Here is an 18,462-nt window from a genome sequence, read left to right as displayed (position 1 = left end):
CGCACACAGCACCGCTCCACGCACACCGCTCCACGCACACCGCACCGCTCCACGCACACCGCACCCCTCCACGCACACCGCACCCCTCCACGCACACCGCACCCCTCCACGCACACCGCACCCCTCCACGCACACCGCACCCCTCCACGCACACCGCACCCCTCCACGCACACCGCACCCCTCCACGCACACCGCACCCCTCCACGCACACCGCACCCCTCCACGCACAAACGATTTCTTTCATGTTTGAGTGATAGTTTTAATTTTTTTTCCCGCTTCCATATCTGCGCACTATGCATTACGGGGCTGGTATCGAATTTTTTTCCAGGGCTGCTTTTCATTCCCAGTCTGGCCCTGCATCTAGCCATCACTATTTGGACCTTGTAAAAGTCACACATGAAATTTAAGAACCAACTGTTCACTTGCTGCTCAATATACCTCACTCCATGAGGTTTGTCACTGCACGTTTTACATATAATGTCCAAAAGCCCTCACACAAAGCCTAAACCATGCTTTCTCTTGTACCAGGAGAGAAAGATAGGGGTGGACTTTGGCTCTGCCTACAGCTGAACATAACCATAGTCTGTTCTCATGTGCACGCAATGCTGGGAATTCTGGAATACTTGTGTAACCAGGATTTCTTTGAATTTCTGTGCCCAGAGTGCAACTTGAGATATGCTGGTGATACACAAATGATTTATTTATTTATGCTTATATTAAGTGTTCACTTTCTATTTTTGTGGAAACAGCTATGTATTAGGTTGTACTTTACATTACAGTTTACACATATTCTTATTCTACAGAAGTAAGACATCCAAATAGAAAATAGCCAACATGATTTGTAGTTTTAAATTTTTTATTAAAAATTATAAAGTGCTTACATAAAAAACATAAACCAAAAACAGATGAGATCTCCTGTGCCGTTGAGGAGAAAAATCTAGAAATGGGGGACATATCACCAATTGATGGTTTGGCACAAAAAGCAGAACATTGATATTTACAGCAAACTTTGAATTAAGAAGCATGCAAAGTCATTTATTAAAAAACTAGCCCTGCTTTTATGCTGTCCTCATGGATTGGTGCAGTATTAGTTACTGACGCTAGGGGCATTGGTACATAGGAGCAGGCACTTCAAACAGGATGAATGCTCCCCCAGAAAGTGCCCAGGCTATGTGCAGCCACAAAGCATGGACATTTGGGTAGCATTTACATTGTGTGCCTATAGAGAAGAGAAAAACTAACAAACAGATCCTTTTTGCACAACTTCTACAAGTTACTTTAAAAGCTGGAGAGTGGATGTGCTTTTGTTTTTAACAAATTGTAAATACTGTACATTTTCTGGGCATATCTACAGTTTGGGGCATTTTTAACAGGCTTTATATTTGAAGATTAGCCTAGTCCTCTATCTGTGCTATACATGGCACCTATTTAGCAAGGCATATAATGCTAAGATAATTTAAACAACTCTTTCGGAGTTTAAGATTTCCTTTCTACCCAAATAGGGTATTTTTGTGCTCTTTTCTCCTCTCCACCTTACTCTATACAATATGCACATAAAATCTGTCTGACGACATGCACTTAAACAGGAATTCAACAGAAAGGATCCAACACACCACTGGCATCTTTCAGCTTGTGAGAGCAGTCAAGTCAATACACAGAAAGAGCTGAACAGCCTCCATTTGTGCTTTCTCATCTGTCTATGGCAGAAGCACCATAAGGAGAAGGCAAGGTACCACTGTTAAACATTCCCTTCTATATCAAAAATGATTACCAACACGGGAGAATAGATTGTCCATGAGAACACAAACATCACTGAAACCAATAGGTGACAGGGAAAACAAATACAGAAACCTGCTTCTACGTGATGTGCGTGAAGAAGGGGTTGAGGAATCAAAACACTTTTTAAACTAAATTCTCATTATTAACACTTAGAACCAACGCTTCAAGTTAGTGCTTCAAAATCCCTGTGGATCCAGTATGATCTTGAGCACCGGTCTTGCAAGATAATTTATGATGTATTTGTCATCATACGGACTACATAGTAGTCAGGAAAGCAAAAAAATTAAATTAAATTAAAAAAAAAGTATCTGAAAGGTTTATCACTTTTCACAAGACTCTGAAAAAACAAAACCTGAAAAAAAAGTAGTCTTCATTCATAACTTATTAGAACACATCAACTTGAATGAAGGTTATGAAACGTATTTGCAAACTTGGTGGGTTAATTTAATGACGGATGAAATATGCAGGTGTAATGATTAAAAAGTAAGGCTTCATGTGTTCTTCTAAAGTAGTCAATCACTCATGGATCTAGAAAACAGCGATAGCGACACACTCAAGATATCGTTTTGCTTGCCAACACTAAGTGATGAATAAAGCTTATTTTTCCGCATTTGCTAGCAGGCTCCTGTGAGTATAGCAGGATCTGTCAGAAATGTTGTTTAGCGTTATTCTGTATTTTTCCATTGATCCATTTTGCTTTAATGCAGGAAACAGACTATAGATAACCAGAAACTACATCTACTGCAATACGAGAAATAGCTGTCGGAAAGCCAAATATAGGCATTAAACGTATGTAAAGCACAGACATAAATACAAAATGACATTTATGCATTGTTATGTCACTTTTTTTGTTAAATCAAAGTGAGAGCATCATGAGATGAATCTCATGGGAATGCGTTAAAGCAATGGTTTCGGTTATGAAGGCACTAGAGAAGGTCTAAGAGGTATGAGAGGTCAATGGTCGTATGTTTGTCTCATTTTTGATAAAGCATGTCTACAGGTGGCTGGTCTCCAGACTGTAGCTGATGGGCTTTGCAATACAAATGGAGATGCTAAATATTGATGTCTCCTTGTTACTGTTACTAGCTCCAACTTGTAACTGGCAAACATCCGCACTGACTGATATTTCAGGGGCGGAGTAATATTACCAAAGTAATGGATTATGGGGATTATGGTTTCCAGCCTGGCCATGTTTCTTACTCGGTATACATATACACATGTATGCACTTGTACCAAACATTTAGCTAAACAGGTCAACAGATTGCAGTGAAGAAAAACAAAATGTACATCACAAAAACCATTCCATTTCAGAACATCCCACAAAAACAAAAAAATATTGGGTGAATAATTTAGGTAGAACATTATGTCCCTCATTGTGCTAGAGGCAGATAAATAGCTGGTTGTCAGTGTTAAGAACACCTAGTGTTTCTTTCACATTCTTTTTAAAGAAAAACAAAAATAAACAAAAAAACCAACAAATTTACCCACTCCTCAAATACAAAAACATAAACGTCCGTTATCAAACACAAACAATGGTAGTATGACATTACAAAAAAACAAGAAAAACCCCAAACTTGCTTCCATCCCTCCCTTCCTCTCTCCAAAATGTTGTGTAATAGGATTTGAAGGTGAGCTCAATCCTTTCCAACAAGTCCATAGAGCCGCGGTTATGTTCAGTTTGAGCAATATCGACTTGAATCGTCATACTTTGTGAAGACAATGAAACCTTTCTGTCGTGCTGGGCTATGACAAACTCAAGCAAGTCTCACTGGCAGTCAGCATTCCTGTGCTGGAGGTGCATTTACACTTCATCTGATGATAGGGGACAGTTGATTAATCCAAACACAATGTTTTTCGACAACTCAATGCTTCCTCCTCTCTTGCAGTAAGCAATGCTTTCTATTAATTCGAGTGATGATTGGAATAGGAAAAACCTTGATAATTTCACGATGAACATCTACAGTGCCTGCACAAAGAAGCTTTTTCCATGTATAAATGTTGACAATGTAAAAGTAATTGCCTCATCCAACTAGCATGCACAAATAAAAAAAAAAAAGGTTTTCCAGATTACTCTGTAGAGCACAAAGCCACTCAGTCTAGTCCCTTTGTGGCTTTAGTACATGGAAACGGTTTGTTCCATCAAACTGGTTCTCATACTACTGAATCTCGGATTTCTGATCCCAGCCGTACTCTGGGCCTCTGGCATGGTGGAGACACCTCTACAAAAGTATCCTTGACATTTAATGGCCTTTTCTCCGATTCCATTACTATTTTATTGATGATCAATGGGTCATGGACAGGAGTGCTGATTATGTAGTTGTCATTGAGAGTCTGGTAACCTTTGTGATCAGCTGCTGGAAGCGGAGCACTGGTCCCATTCAATGGCAAGCTTTCTGCAGGTTTCCCATTTTTACGGAGTTTCTTGTTCTGCTTTTCGGGGTGCTCTACTGGCTTCAGTATGGATTTCATTTGGTTCCGTTTCTTATATAAGAAAAAAAGGGTCATAACCACAACTACCAACCCAAACAATGAGGTCATGATTATGAATTCGTACCAGTAGGATTTCCCCAGTAGTTGCGCAGAATGGCTCCCAGAAGAGCTAAACGATGAGGAGTTTACAACTTTATCAATCGCACTCACTTTCTGAAGTATTGCTCCTGTTTTTGGACTTTGAGTAGTTGTCTTTTTCACACCCTCTGCTTCCACACAATATTTCACCATTAGCTTTCTGAAGTCTTCTTCTACAGACCAGCATTCGTATGTCCCCAGCCTTTCTGGGCTACTCAGAGGAATCAGCTCCCCGTTTTGCAAAACTAAATAAGAGGAGTTTATCTCCTTCCCATTGTGCATCCACAGACGAGTTGCCAAGTTAGATAAGAGTTTACAGCTCAAATTATTTTGTGATTTTGAGTCCAGGATAACCTTTTTACATGTTGGTGGTTCTTCTGTAGATAAAACAAACATGAGATTCTAGTTACTATTATAATAAATTGCTTCATGATATAAGATCTATTTTAACAAGTGACAGTCTTTAGGATTAGTAATATAACTTTCACTAGTAGGGACCTCTGATTAGAATCGGTCCCTAATGTCTAAAAAGCCATCCTGTCATTGCAGAACTTACCAGTACTTAAAGCAACTCGACCAGAAGGTCCTGTGCTGTTAAAGCGCTCACAATGCTTTTCTGTGTCTGCGTTTTCAATATCTTGGACCCAATGTCTGAAAAACAAGAACAAAATAGTTGTTTAGAATGGGGACCACTTTACCAGCCTTGATAAATGACTCAAAATATAGAAGGATAATATGGACAGCACATACTTTGAGACTGGTTCGTGCACATGGTGGGGCACATTATGACAGCCTCTCTTGTTCCATGCGCAGTAGGGATCTCGAGACAGAATGCATTCACCACACGTCCTGTACATGCTGCAGTTTGAGACAGGAATCTGGACCACCATGGATCGGGAGGATGCATATATTAGACCCTAAGAAGGGGAATACAAATAGCCATTAGGACGATTTTATCTTAGTGAAATATTTGCACTAATTATCCACAAATCATGGTACACATATTTCCATTAAAATCCAGGACTTGATGCCACCCCATGTTGGGCAGTAATGAGAGTGGGCACAGGGTGCCATAAGTACCAAGCACTTTGGAAAAATGCAATGTTTATCACAAATTATATGTAATAGACACATGCAAACACTCACAAGGGCAGTGTATGCAACGTAAAAAGACTGGGTTAATGTGGACATGGTTTACCTTATTGTGATCAATAAGCAACTCTTCAACTGGCTGTGAATTCTTAAACAGCTTGATCTCCTCGATGATGTGCTCCTTGCCACCAACACTCACTGCTTTGTGCAGTCTGCCATCATCTGCACTCCGGGAAAACATAAAAAAGACATTGTCTTTACAGCAGAAAACTATTAAGTCACTACAAATAACATATTATTGTTTTCCAGCTATGCCTTCCCTATTCTGTCAGACCATTTTGAGCGGTTGGCAAAAAGGATTTCCCTCTCACACCCAAAGCCAGGCCTGACAACCTTGGATTACTGTGATAAGCTCAGAGCACGTTAGCCGTGACCCTCACCCCTTTGTTGTTGTCCAAAGCTAGGTAGTTTTGAGCAACAATTCTCAAAAAGAAAATTAAGGGACTAGAAAAAGTAGTAAGCGGAATTGAAGATTTTAGTCATATAGAAAAGCTATAAAAATATCACCCAAGAGGTGTCTACGTTGCGATATGAAAACATCTTTCTTATAATCTGTTCATGTACAGAAGTGTACAACACAAAGTCAATTGGAAAGGGTTTTTAAAAGAAAACACACACATATATATATATATATATATATATATATATATATATATATATATATATATATATATATATATATATATATATATATATATATAAATAAAGATTTATATATGGTTGTTCAATGCATTAATTGGCACACAACACAACGTCACTAGACCCTGAATTTCATATAACAATAATAACTTCTTGATCCCGATCAAATCTTACTGCAATGTTACATATAGTTACATAGCTGAAAAGAGACTTGCATCCATCAAGTTCAGCCTTCTTCACATATGTTTTTGCTGTTGATCCAAAAGAAGGCAAGAAACCTAGTCTGAAGCGCTTCCAATTTTGCAACAAACTAGGAAAAAATTCATTCTTGACCGCAAAATAGCAGTCAGATGTCTCCTTGGATCAAGCAACTATTACGCCACTAATAGAAATTATATCCATATACGATATGTTTTTGCAAGTATTTATCCAATTGCAGTTTAAACATCTGTATGGATGGATAATTCCATATCCTTATTGCTCTTACTGTAAAAAAAACCTTTTATTTTCCTTAGATGAAATCTCCTTTCTTCCAGCCTAAATGCGTGAAATTGTGTCCTATGTTTAGCCCTGTTTATGAATAGATTTCCAGATAATGGTTTATATACTGGTCCCGAATATATTTGTATAATGTTATCATATCCCCTCCGAGATGCCGTTTTTCCAAACTAAAGAGATTTACATTTTTTAACCTTTCTTCGTTACTAAAATGCTCCATTCCTTTTAGCAATTTTGTAGCTCGTCTCTGCACTTTTCTAGTGCCATAATATTCTTCTTTAGAACAGGTGCCCAAAATTGCACAGCATATTCAAGGTGTGGTCTTACCAGTGATTTAAAAAAAGAGGCAAAATTATATTTTCATCCCGAGAATTTATGCCTCTATTTATACATGACAAAACCTTACTGGCCTTAACAACTGCAGATTGATATTGCTGGGATTTTATGTGCAAACTTGTTGTTTTATTCATATCATTGAGCTGATCCTTGAAGTACTTTTGAGGTGTTGTGTGTGTGTGTGTGTGTGTGTATGTATATGTGTATGTATTTATATATATTATTTATACATCACATTCAAAAAGGAATGGGCAGCTCCAGTCTGAAGTGTTTGTAACTATAGTAGTTTAGGATAGAAATATAGTCCTTACAGATACAGGTCACACGGTGGAGGGACTGCACAACAAATAACTGCAAACACATTATTAGAAAGGAGCAAAATACATATGGATACATCGGGACAGGAGGTCACGGTCTCACACAGCTTATAATAGCAAGACAAAAATAATACAAGCAGAGTCTCTGTGTATGTTTTCCTCACCTGTTCCTAGGAAGATGACATCAAAGGTTTGGGTCAGTCCTTTGACCCTCTGTACACTGATCTGCTGATAGCGTATTTGTGTCTGTAGCAGTAATGGCTTGCTCCTTATGGCGCTGTCCATAAGGAAATGATCCTTGATAAAGTTCAGAACACGGTCAGGCATTTGTAGCGAGGAATTGATTTTCATGTTCCGCACTCTGTTGGTAATGCACTGTTGGGACAAATAAAAAGAAAGCTCTTGAGATCTATCCATCTATAACTTTTTTTTCCCCTTTTCCTTCTTCAATGCATTCTGAATAAAGGGGTACATGAAGTTTCTCAGTTTTCTCACTAGAGGGCGATATTGATCTGTAACATGCCGGGGAGCGACACAAATGCTTAAAAACATTTAGCAGATTTCTTTTAGCAGGTATTAATTATGTCTGTCTAATCTCCTAAAACCATAGTCAGAAAAACCTCCAAACATGGCTGTTCACAGAGTCTGCAGAGCGAGTGTCGCTGTCACCATGCAGTGAGATTACATTAGCCAGGTACAGCAACTGAAATCCACAGAGTCTTTTATATTCAAACTCCATGCAACTTCAGACACACATGCCATTTAATTCTCGCCGTCCCCCAGATCCCAAAAATGTAACCAAAGTGTTTCGTCTCTTAAACACATATTGTAATACTCACAGCGCCAGGCCGTGGCTCCGGTACAGAGTGTGTATATGTGTACCACTGCTGGGTTTCACGGTTTACTTCCTTGTAGAGGCCACTGAAAGCCTTCTGTACATCACGCATGTTGAACGCACAAACTGCAGAGCCCCCAGCACCTCCCTTGTTCCTGGTGAAAAAAATATACAGATAATTACATATATGTAGATATTCAGACATTCCTCTAAAATACGCATCTTGTATGGTCAAGAGGACAATAAATGAGGTTTTCTTTTTTGTTCTTAGACAAAAGCAATTTATATTGACATATGTTGCAATGAAAAGAAGAAGAAAAAAAAAGACTAATTAAAAATCCATTTCAAAATATTTAAAAAAGGGACACATGGCACCCCACTACACTATATATTAAAGTAGAGTCTTTGTTGCACAGATGCTGCTCCTCTTCTTGGGCAACAGAAAACACTGCTATTTCTGGGAAATGGCAATGTTTACATTTCTCTGAAAACAAGTGTCTAGCGGCTGTCAAATTGACACTAGAGTTGTGTTTACCTAACACCTGCTATTTATGAAGATCTTCACACCCAGCATCATCACTTCCCTATGAGAAGCATTGAATTGGAAAAACACATTCATTGCTGCTAATGCACCACGTGTCCTCTGTGCTTCTTTATGAGAAGCATCTGATTGGAAAAAAGTCATTAGAATTGATCATTTAAACTGAGGAGGATCTGGATACAATAAGGAGACTGTACTGGAATAAAGGCAAGTTTTTATGACACATAAGTGAAGATTTGTTTTTTTAAATATGTTGGGAGTAGCTTGATAATCACAACATTAAGCCAACGTTTCATTGTTGTCTCCCACCAACACAGACTGAATATAAATATCTTAACATGCCATTGTGATGTGAAGACCCCGTAAAACACTGTGCTGTTCCAATGTTTCTCCCCCGGTGTGAGCACAAACATGTCTTGAAGGACATTGAAAGGAAAACCATCTTCTTGACGTATGCACAGTAACTGAGCCTTGAGGAATGAAGTCCACCGTCTCTGTAGGACACGCTCTCCACCAAGGTCTCCCTGTGTGAAGAACATTAATTGGTTAGGACAGCAGAATCAATGTCATACACTACAGAAAACCATCTAAAAGCTTGGATACCTAGTTTTCACTTTTAAAAGGTCTTCAAAGACTTGCCAGACTAGAAATAGCAGTAATATAACCAGAAATTGAACAGTTCCATTAAAGAAGATATTTTTAGAATCTTAATTCTTTGACAGGGGAAGCAAGACCAGTAACTGAATTGTTACAGATGAAGAGTTCAGAAATCCATGCTCTTGACAATTATATTATAAACTATGTCTAAATCAGCTTCCGTTGTTTTGAAGACAGCAGGGCTCACTACTATAAAAACATTGGACAAGTCTATTCCAAACAGTTCTCCACAACCATGCAGTAAACTACTCAAGAGCAACAACTGGGAGTTTGGCTGTAGAGAGGACTACCTTTATAAAAAATGTTGCTCTACACAATCTGATGTAAGGATTACATTGACCCATCAGAATATATATATTATTTTGGTTATGATGCCAGGAGCACCATGGCGACATTCATGGGCATCCACAGGGGGAGGTAATGACATCCATGCCCGGCCACTTTTTGACAGTGTCATAAAGGTGAGGGGCTTGGTCATTATCGCATAAAGCACAGGCATGCAAAGGACTGAGAAACCTGATGCAAAATCTTAGAAAAATAAAGTTGACATTGTTTGATTTAGGCATTGCAATTTCTAATCTGTTTTAATGTTAACACTATTCAAAGCATCCCATCAGTCATACACCCATGATCAAGGCACTATAACTGAATTATAAAAATAAAAACATAGAATCTGCATTTGGTGTTACATTGGGCCACAGCAATAGGTGACATGCACAGCACCAGATTGTACCCACAGCACTTTTTTGAATTGTATTTTTGCAGTGCATATAAAAGTTACAACACGCTTGAGGTACCCCAACGGCATTCCTCAGTACAAAGGGGTGAACGAATGTTCATGCACAATTTTTATATTAATAACAAGCTAGAACTGGATAGGTTGTTTCAAAGTAAAAGGTACGAATTTAAACTACAGGTTCAGATGCTTAAGGGAAACAGGCTTAATCTAGTAGTGAGTTTCATGCATTAGAAATACATTTTAGTACAAGCTTAAGTTGTTGGGCATGTTTATTTAACATATTGGTTATTTGTATGGTCTAACCAGCTTGGTCTAACCAGTGTGTGTCTGCACAAGAACTATAGGTAAGCATCATTGCATGGTATAACATCTGGCATATGATCTATAGTAGCCTAAGGGAAGAAGAAAGCAGATTTAATCTATGATTGTACCAAAAGCAGATCATCGGGGCATTGTGTTCTGTAAGGGCTGCACAGGATCAGCTATTCTGCCGCAGAATTCAGTGCAGCAATCACTCGTCCAAAGCTTACTGCTAGAGGGTGGGCCATGAGTCAGGTAGGTCAGCCGATGCCTAGAGGTGGGAGGCTAGTAGCTGGTGGGTGCTTGTGTCCGTCCGCAGCTCTATGGGAGGGGAGACCGTGCCGAGCTCTGAATGCTTGGCACTGCGTCTTGAGGCCTTCTCGCTGCACGCTGCGGCTGACCGCCTTTCGCTGTACTCCCAATCTTCCCACTACCTGAGCAGAGGCGGCTCTCTAATTAGGCGGTTTAGGCGGCCGCCTAAGGCCTCGCGCTGGCGGGGGCCTCGCGGCCGCCTAAACCGCCTGTTAGCAGAGTGTGTCAGGTCCTCGGTCAGTGACCGAGGACCTGACACCAGGAGGGGGCCCGGCGGCTTGCCCAGTATGCCGCCGGGTGCGAGGCCCCTCCTGGCTGCCAGGCCGGCCACCGCAGACACTGGTCTGCAGCTCCGCAGTGTGCAGAGCTGCAGACCATGTGACTCGCGAGAATTGGCCAATCAGAGCGTTGCCGCGGGTTACCACGGCAACGCTCTGAATCTCGCGAGATTACACGGTCTGCAGCTCTGTGGAGCTGCAGACCGGGAGCAGGGGCCACCGGACCACCAGGGAGCCCACTGGACCACCAGGGAAAGGTAGGCTCACCCACCACCATCACCCCCACCACCCTTAGCTTCACCCCCTACCACCATCACCCCCACCACCCTTAGCTTCACCCCCCACCACCATCACCCCCACCACCCTCAGCCTCACCCCCACCACCATCACCCCCACCACCCTCAGCCTCACCCCCACCACCACCATCACCCCCCACCACCCTCAGCTTCACCCTCAGCTTCACCCCCCACCACCCCCACCACCCCCACTACCCTCAGCTTCACCCCCCCACCACCACCATCACCCGCCACCACCCTCAGCTTCACCCCCCACCATCACCATCACCCCCCCACCAACCTCAGCTTCAACCCCCACCACCATCACCCCCACCACCCTCAGCCTCACCCCCACCACCCCACCCTCAGCCTCACCACCACCATCACCCTCACCACCCTCAGCCTCACCCCCACCACCCTCAGCTTCATCCCCCACCACCCTCAGCTTCACCCCCCACCACCCTCAGCTTCACCCCCCACCACCACCATCACCCCCAACACCCTCAGCCTCACCCCCACCACCATCACCCCCACTACCCTCAGCTTCACCCCCCCACCACCACCATCACCCGCCACCACCCTCAGCTTCACCCCCCACCATCACCATCACCCCCACCAACCTCAGCTTCAACCCCCACCACCATCACTCCCACCACCCTCAGCCTCACCACCACCATCACCCTCACCACCCACCACCATCACCCCCACCACCCTCAGCTTCACCCCCCACCACCACCATCAGCCTCACCCCCACCCTCACCATCACCCCCCACCACCCTCAGCCTCACCCCCCACCACCATCACCCCCACCACCCTCAGCTTCACCCCCACCACCATCACCCCCACCACCCTCAGCTTCACCCCCCACCACCATCAGCCTCACCCCCACCATCACCCCCCACCACCCTCAGCCTCACCCCCCACCACCCTCAGCTTCACCCCCCACCACCATCAACCCCACCACCCTCAGCCTCACCCCCACCACCCCACCCTCAGCCTCACCACCACCATCATCACCCCCACCACCCTCAGCTTCACCCCCCACCACCATCAACCTCACCCCCACCCTCACCATCACCCCCCACCACCCTCAGCCTCACCCCCCACCACCATCACCCCCCACCACCCTCAGCCTCACCCCCCACCACCATCACCCCCCACCACCCTCAGCCTCACCCCCACCACCCTCAGCTACACCCACCACCACCATCAGCTTCACCCCCCCACCACCGTCACCATCACCCCCCACCAACCTCAGCCTCATTCCCCACCACCATCATCCACCATCACCACCCTCAGCCTCACCCCCCACCACCCTCAGCTTAACCCCCACCACCATCACCCCCCACCACCCTCACCATCACCCCTCCCCACCATCACCCCCACCACCCTCAGCCTCACCCCCACCACCCTCAGCTACACCCACCACCACCGTCACCATCACCCCACCACCATCACCCCCCACCACCCTCAGCTTCACCCCTGCCCACCCTCAGCTTCACCCCTGCCCACCCTCAGCTTCACCCCTGCCCACCCTCAGCCTCACCCCCACCACCCTCACCATTACCCCTTCACCCTCAGCCTCACCCCCCACCACCCTCAGCCTCACCCCACCCTACACTATATTTTTCTATATTCCTTCTTGTAGATTGTATTTTGTATTAAGAAGATTGAAGGTTCTTCTTACAATCTAACATTTGGTAATTTTATTTTATATATTTTTTACCTACTGGGGAGCACGTGTGTTGTGTGTATACATACATTTCTGTCACCCCACCCTCAGCTTCACCACCCCTCAGCATCACTCCCCCCACCACCTTCAGCATCACCCCCCTCAGCATCACCACCCTCAGCATCACCCCTCACCACCCTCAGCATTACCCCCCACCACCCTCAGCATCACCACCCTCAGCATAACCCTCCGTCACCACCCTCAGCTTCCCCCCACTCACCATCACCCCCTCCTTCTCACATCACCCCCTTCTCACTCTCACATTACCCCCCCACTCTCACATTACCCCCCCACTCTCACATTACCCCCCCACTCTCACATTACCCCCCCACTCTCACATTACGCGCCCCACTCTCACATTACGCGCCCCACTCTCACATTACGCGCCCCACTCTCACATTACGCGCCCCACTCTCACATTACGCGCCCCACTCTCACATTACGCGCCCCACTCTCACATTACGCGCCCCACTCTCACATTACCCCCTCTCACTCTCACATTACCCCCTCTCACTCTCACATTAACCCCCTCTCACTCTCACATTAACCCCCTCACTCTCACATTAACCCCCTCACTCTCACATTAACCCCCTCACTCTCACATTAACCCCCTCACTCTCACATTACCCCCTCTCACTCTCACATTACCCCCTCTCACTCTCACATTACCCCCTCTCACTCTCACATTACTATCACCCCCTGCTCCCTCTCACATTACCATCAACCCCCCGCTCCCTTTCACCATCACCGTCCACTCCCTCTCACCATCACACCCCCCGCTCCCTCTCACCATCAGCTACCCCATACACATAGGGTCTCAGACAAAAACACAAACATGCTCACAGAGACATACATTCGCACACACAAGGATACTCTCTGTCAGACACACTCTCAGGCACATACACAGGTAGACAGTGCGTCAATGTGTATATGTGACACTTTTTTGTTAGTGGGGCCTCATGTTTGCGTTTCGCCTAAGGCCTCATAAAGTCTAGAGCCGCCTCTGTACCTGAGCATGTGTGATAGGACCGTGGGCCCGCCGGAGCCTTGCTCTCCTGGGACCTCTCCGGGTAGGAGGGCGGTGAGTCAGGCTTCTGTATTGAGAGTCCTTCTGCCCATGAGGAGGCCTGTTGCTCCCAACGGTTGTGGATGTCCGCGGTCTGTGGTGCCGAGTTAGGCGGTGTGTTTGGCCCTGTATGCTCCGCTGTGGTTTCGCTGCGGCCATTTTGCAGCCTCCACGTGGGTGCCGCTGTGGCCGGGCGCCATGACGTGTAGCAGCATTTCGTTGCATGCGCTTTTCCAATTTGCGCCAGAATGCCATGAAGATAGCTTCCAGCCGTGCTGCATAATCATTGTGGTCGGCTTGACTATCGGGCAGTTTTCCTCTGCTCTCTCCGGGTTGCTGGGGTACTCCCACAGCGGCAGTCCCATGGAGTCTGCTGGATTCCAAGCTGTATTGTGGGGGTAATCGTCCCCAGCGAAGACCGGGATATCCCCCGCTGGTCCAGAGGGGGGGGGGGGCAGCAGGGCTGTGGTGAGTCCTCTCGTGTGAGCGTGTCCTGTGCCGGGAGATCGGCCGCCTCCCCCATGCATCAGGTTCCGCTCTTGATTAGGCCGCATGGCCGGTGATGGCTGTTCCGTGGTGTTTTTGTGACAGGCAGGCACCATTCTGTTTCTTGAGGTCTCCTGTGTCCGTCTCCGGTCACCGTGTGCCGCTAGCATTATTAGTTCGGTCGGAGTTGGTATGATTGTGGCCACTTTTACAGGAGCTCTCGATGTGTGCGACCGGCCATCTTGGCTATCAGACCACGCCCCCCCCAAAGCACTTTTCACATCACAGCACCAGATTTCACCCACAGTGCCAGGTTTCACTTGCCACAGCACCAGACTGCAAACAAAGCTATTGCCACATCAATAGGTAGCAAGCACAGCACTTACAAAGCTACAGTACAGTCCGTGTGTCTCAATCCCCCCCCTGTGTTTCATTCAACTTCCAGCCCCTCTACGTGTCTCATTCACATTTTAGCCCCTCCATGTGTCTCATTTCCCACCCCCGTGCCCCTCCATGTTTCTTTCCCATCCCTTCCTGTGTCTGCTGACCTCCAAGTAGCATGGCAGAGCAGACCACGGTAGAGGATCGTGTGTATATATATATATATATATATATATATATATATTCTAAACAGGGTGCCCTTATGGGCCAACCTTTATATGGAGTTATTTCAAATTAAAGCAAATTGCAAATTTAAGACAAAGTTTGATTTGAAAAAAATATATATTTTGGCTTTAATTTTGCAATTCAGTTTTCAATTTACTATAACACAGAGTTTAGTGAAGACCCTGTTGCGTGTTTTCATTTCTGCAGAGCTCCTTAATGTAATATTTACTGTAGGAACAGCAATAAACCTCTCATATCACATGATCGTTTACCCTTAATCCCCTAGTGTCCTCCAGATACTCTCCCCCACTTTCCCTCTTTCTGTATATATTTTACCACCAACTTCTATCCCTCTCCTCATATTCTGCCCCACACCTTCTGCTTTCTCTACATCCACCCACCTCTCTCTCTCTCTCACACACACACACACACACACGAAAATCCTGTGTCCCTTTTCTAATATCCCCACATTAACCCCACGCACCTTTTGTCCTTTTTCTCATAATCTGCTCTAAACCGTCACCTTTCTCGATACTCTCCCCACTTTGTGTCCCCTTTTTCAAAATCACCCCACACTTCTCTATTATAATCAGATATAATTTCACCTTCATATTCCCCCTCCCACCCCCCATTCTGTCCCTTTCTCCATATATTTTCCCTGTCTCTACCTACCTGCTCAGGTGTAGTCTGGCTGAGTGGCATGGGACTGGTAGTCCTTGCAGAGAGCTCAGTTTAGTTTGGCGCCACCTGCAGGTAGGAGGCAGCAGTGCTTGAAATCTATCCCTGCTCTCCTTTGCAGCCTACTCACGGGAGTGAACACTCAGCTGCTTCATGTGCACACACTCTAAGTGCAGGCTTTTTACATTTTTATTAGTTAGTAAACAAAGTACCTGCTTCAGGTAATACTGCATGGGTACCTGTGGGGAAGGGGAGCAAGTTGAAAAATCCAGGCGGACATTTTAAGAGGGCAAACTGTTTTGTAAGGGTTTGCTGCTTCATGGCTTTCCCCGGACGCCAAGCCTCCCTAGATGGCAGCTGAACTGCGTCTGGCTTCTGCAGAGCTGCAAAAGCCGCATGCCAATCCTGCTGTTCATTCATTGGCTGAGAGCATAAGCTGAGTACTTTAAGCGAACGAATGAGTACCTGTGCAACTAAACATCACATAAATGACAGAGGCCTGGAACTCTTGTTCTGGGCTGGCTAATGGGTCTGCTGAAGATGGAGTCAAACCAGCTAGCCTAAATAACTATATACAGATTCCTTGCACAATGGCCACTTCAAAACACTGGAGTGGTTATAGCGCTGGGAATACCCTTTTAAAGTATACTCTTTCAAGTAGTACTTTGACCTACAAGATCCAAATATTTACATACAATACTCTGTGGCTGTAACACAACATGCACTGGGCAGTTTTAAGTACCTTGCATACACGAGCGATCCTTGAAACAATAGTGTTCTCGAAGAAATCAAACTCTGTCCCAGTCTCGCTAAAGAAAAAATAGACCTTATCATCATCTCCCACTGGATTTCCATTGGGAAGACTCTCCGGGATATGAGCCGAGCCAACAAAATCTGGGTCTGCGGTGACAAAAGCATGAAATTAATTTGATAGGAATAGAATGTCTTCTTTAACATGAATTGTGAAATCACCATAACCATGACTCATGTAACTACGAACAACAGTCATCAGCTTATCTACACACCAGGAAATGGACATCTCAGTTTAAAGTCTGCCTTCTGTGTAACCTTGGCAAATAAGGCTAAAGTAAATTTTTTTACATTATAAATGTATTCTTCTAATGATGCCTACAGAATTGTGGGTATGTTTCCCTCCCCAACGTGTCCCATTCTCAAGCTATTGGTGTGTAATAGGGACAGTTAAACTAATTGGAACTGCGTTCAGACGACTCAGAATGTTAGTGTTAATTAATCCTTTCATTGTACTATTTAATGTGTAACCTGGCTGTTGGTTGCCATCAGTTGTCCATCCATGTATGCAGAAGGGGTAGCCAATATTATGGTCAGGAAGAAGCAAGCATTTAAAAAAATAAATAAATTACAAACAGGGGAGTTTATGTCATGCTTGGTGGCAGTGCACATTTATATGTCCTTTACAGAAAGCAGTTTGTCTTCCTTTCCTGGAGGTGCACTCACTGACCCGGGCCTAGCTCTACTGAATTGTGCACCAAAACATGTCATGCTTAATCGAAATAAAACGAGCCTATGAACAAAATATGCATTGCTGTAAATATTTGTATTGCTAAATACAGGAAACACCCTCCACCAGACAGTATATTTTTCCTACACTTGAAAATCTAGTATGTACAAGAGAAAAGAAAAAAATAACAGCACAAAACACACTTTCTGCAGATAAGGCATCCTTAGCGCTGTGGTCTAGGCTGATACCAAATTACCTTTTACTTTCTTAATTGTCTTCCATACTTTATCCCAACCCAAAGCCACCCCATCCAAAACCCCTAAAATGAGTTTAGATCGTATTCCCAGGACTGTATCCCCATGTCATTTATTTTACCATTTATTTCATAAAAAAAGCGTTTTTGTTTTTTTTATATCTTGTTTCCAATGGGTAAAAAAAATTTGAAAGCCTGATTAACAGAAATCTTGAAAAGCAAACTTTTTAAAATTACAAGATCAATATCAGTCTGAATGCCAAACTGAATTCATGACACTATAGGATAAAAATATATAAAATCATTTAATGTATAGAAAGGTGGGTTACATGACGGTACATACAGCATAACATGGGTTTGATTTTAAATAGCTATATGCATGGGGCAGCCATAGTATTAACCTAGCTGGTTACAACAAACGGCTTGTGTGCCATCATACTTAGAAACAAATCAATCATGTTTAAACAGAGATATGTAATGAAAATGGTATCCAGGATTACATCACTTTGCAAACACTGCTTTTACAAAGGTTATCTGCAATGAGGTATTAAAACAAGATGGCGTGCCTTCCAGTATATAAGAGGAAGTACAGTAAGCTGTGATGAGGCTTTGGCATTGCGATAACAGGGATATATTACCATGTGACGCATGGTAGCAACCTTTCAATCCATTATCTGCTTCTAATCACATTGTCAGTGTCATCACGGAATACGCCGTTATAATAAGCATGTCCTGCATTGTCAGCCATGGTAAGGATAATTCAATTATACTAGGTGTACTCTTCCTCGGCAAAGACGGTGGGTACTCTGTATCTCTTATCATAACCACCTTTGAATTTTGCTAGTTAATTGCACTCAGCAAATACAGCTTCCTGTTACATGTTCTATTCATGTGTATCATATAATCCATTGTAACATTTGATTGTTTTCAAGGAT

General features: G+C 44.1%; 1 protein-coding gene across 1 annotated transcript in view; it reads right to left on the bottom strand.

The window, feature by feature from the left end:
* Positions 1-838: 838 nt before the first annotated feature.
* Positions 839-18,462, bottom strand: part of SEMA4B (semaphorin 4B) — a 287,527-nt gene continuing 269,903 nt past the window's right edge. The window contains exons 9-16 of the mRNA XM_063448921.1: positions 16,537-16,694; positions 9,008-9,189; positions 8,129-8,279; positions 7,454-7,664; positions 5,546-5,661; positions 5,098-5,264; positions 4,904-4,998; positions 839-4,724 (exon numbers count right to left, since the gene is read on the bottom strand). Coding sequence (XP_063304991.1) covers positions 3,931-4,724; positions 4,904-4,998; positions 5,098-5,264; positions 5,546-5,661; positions 7,454-7,664; positions 8,129-8,279; positions 9,008-9,189; positions 16,537-16,694 — 1,874 coding nt within the window. The 3' untranslated portion in view covers positions 839-3,930. The remainder of the gene's footprint in view (positions 4,725-4,903; positions 4,999-5,097; positions 5,265-5,545; positions 5,662-7,453; positions 7,665-8,128; positions 8,280-9,007; positions 9,190-16,536; positions 16,695-18,462) is intronic.

The sequence above is a fragment of the Pelobates fuscus genome, chromosome 3 (genome assembly GCF_036172605.1).
Source record: "Pelobates fuscus isolate aPelFus1 chromosome 3, aPelFus1.pri, whole genome shotgun sequence".
NCBI classification, from domain to species: Eukaryota; Metazoa; Chordata; class Amphibia; order Anura; family Pelobatidae; genus Pelobates; species Pelobates fuscus.
The sequence above is the reverse complement of the archived record's forward strand: the minus strand, read 5'-3'. Positions and strand labels throughout refer to the sequence as shown.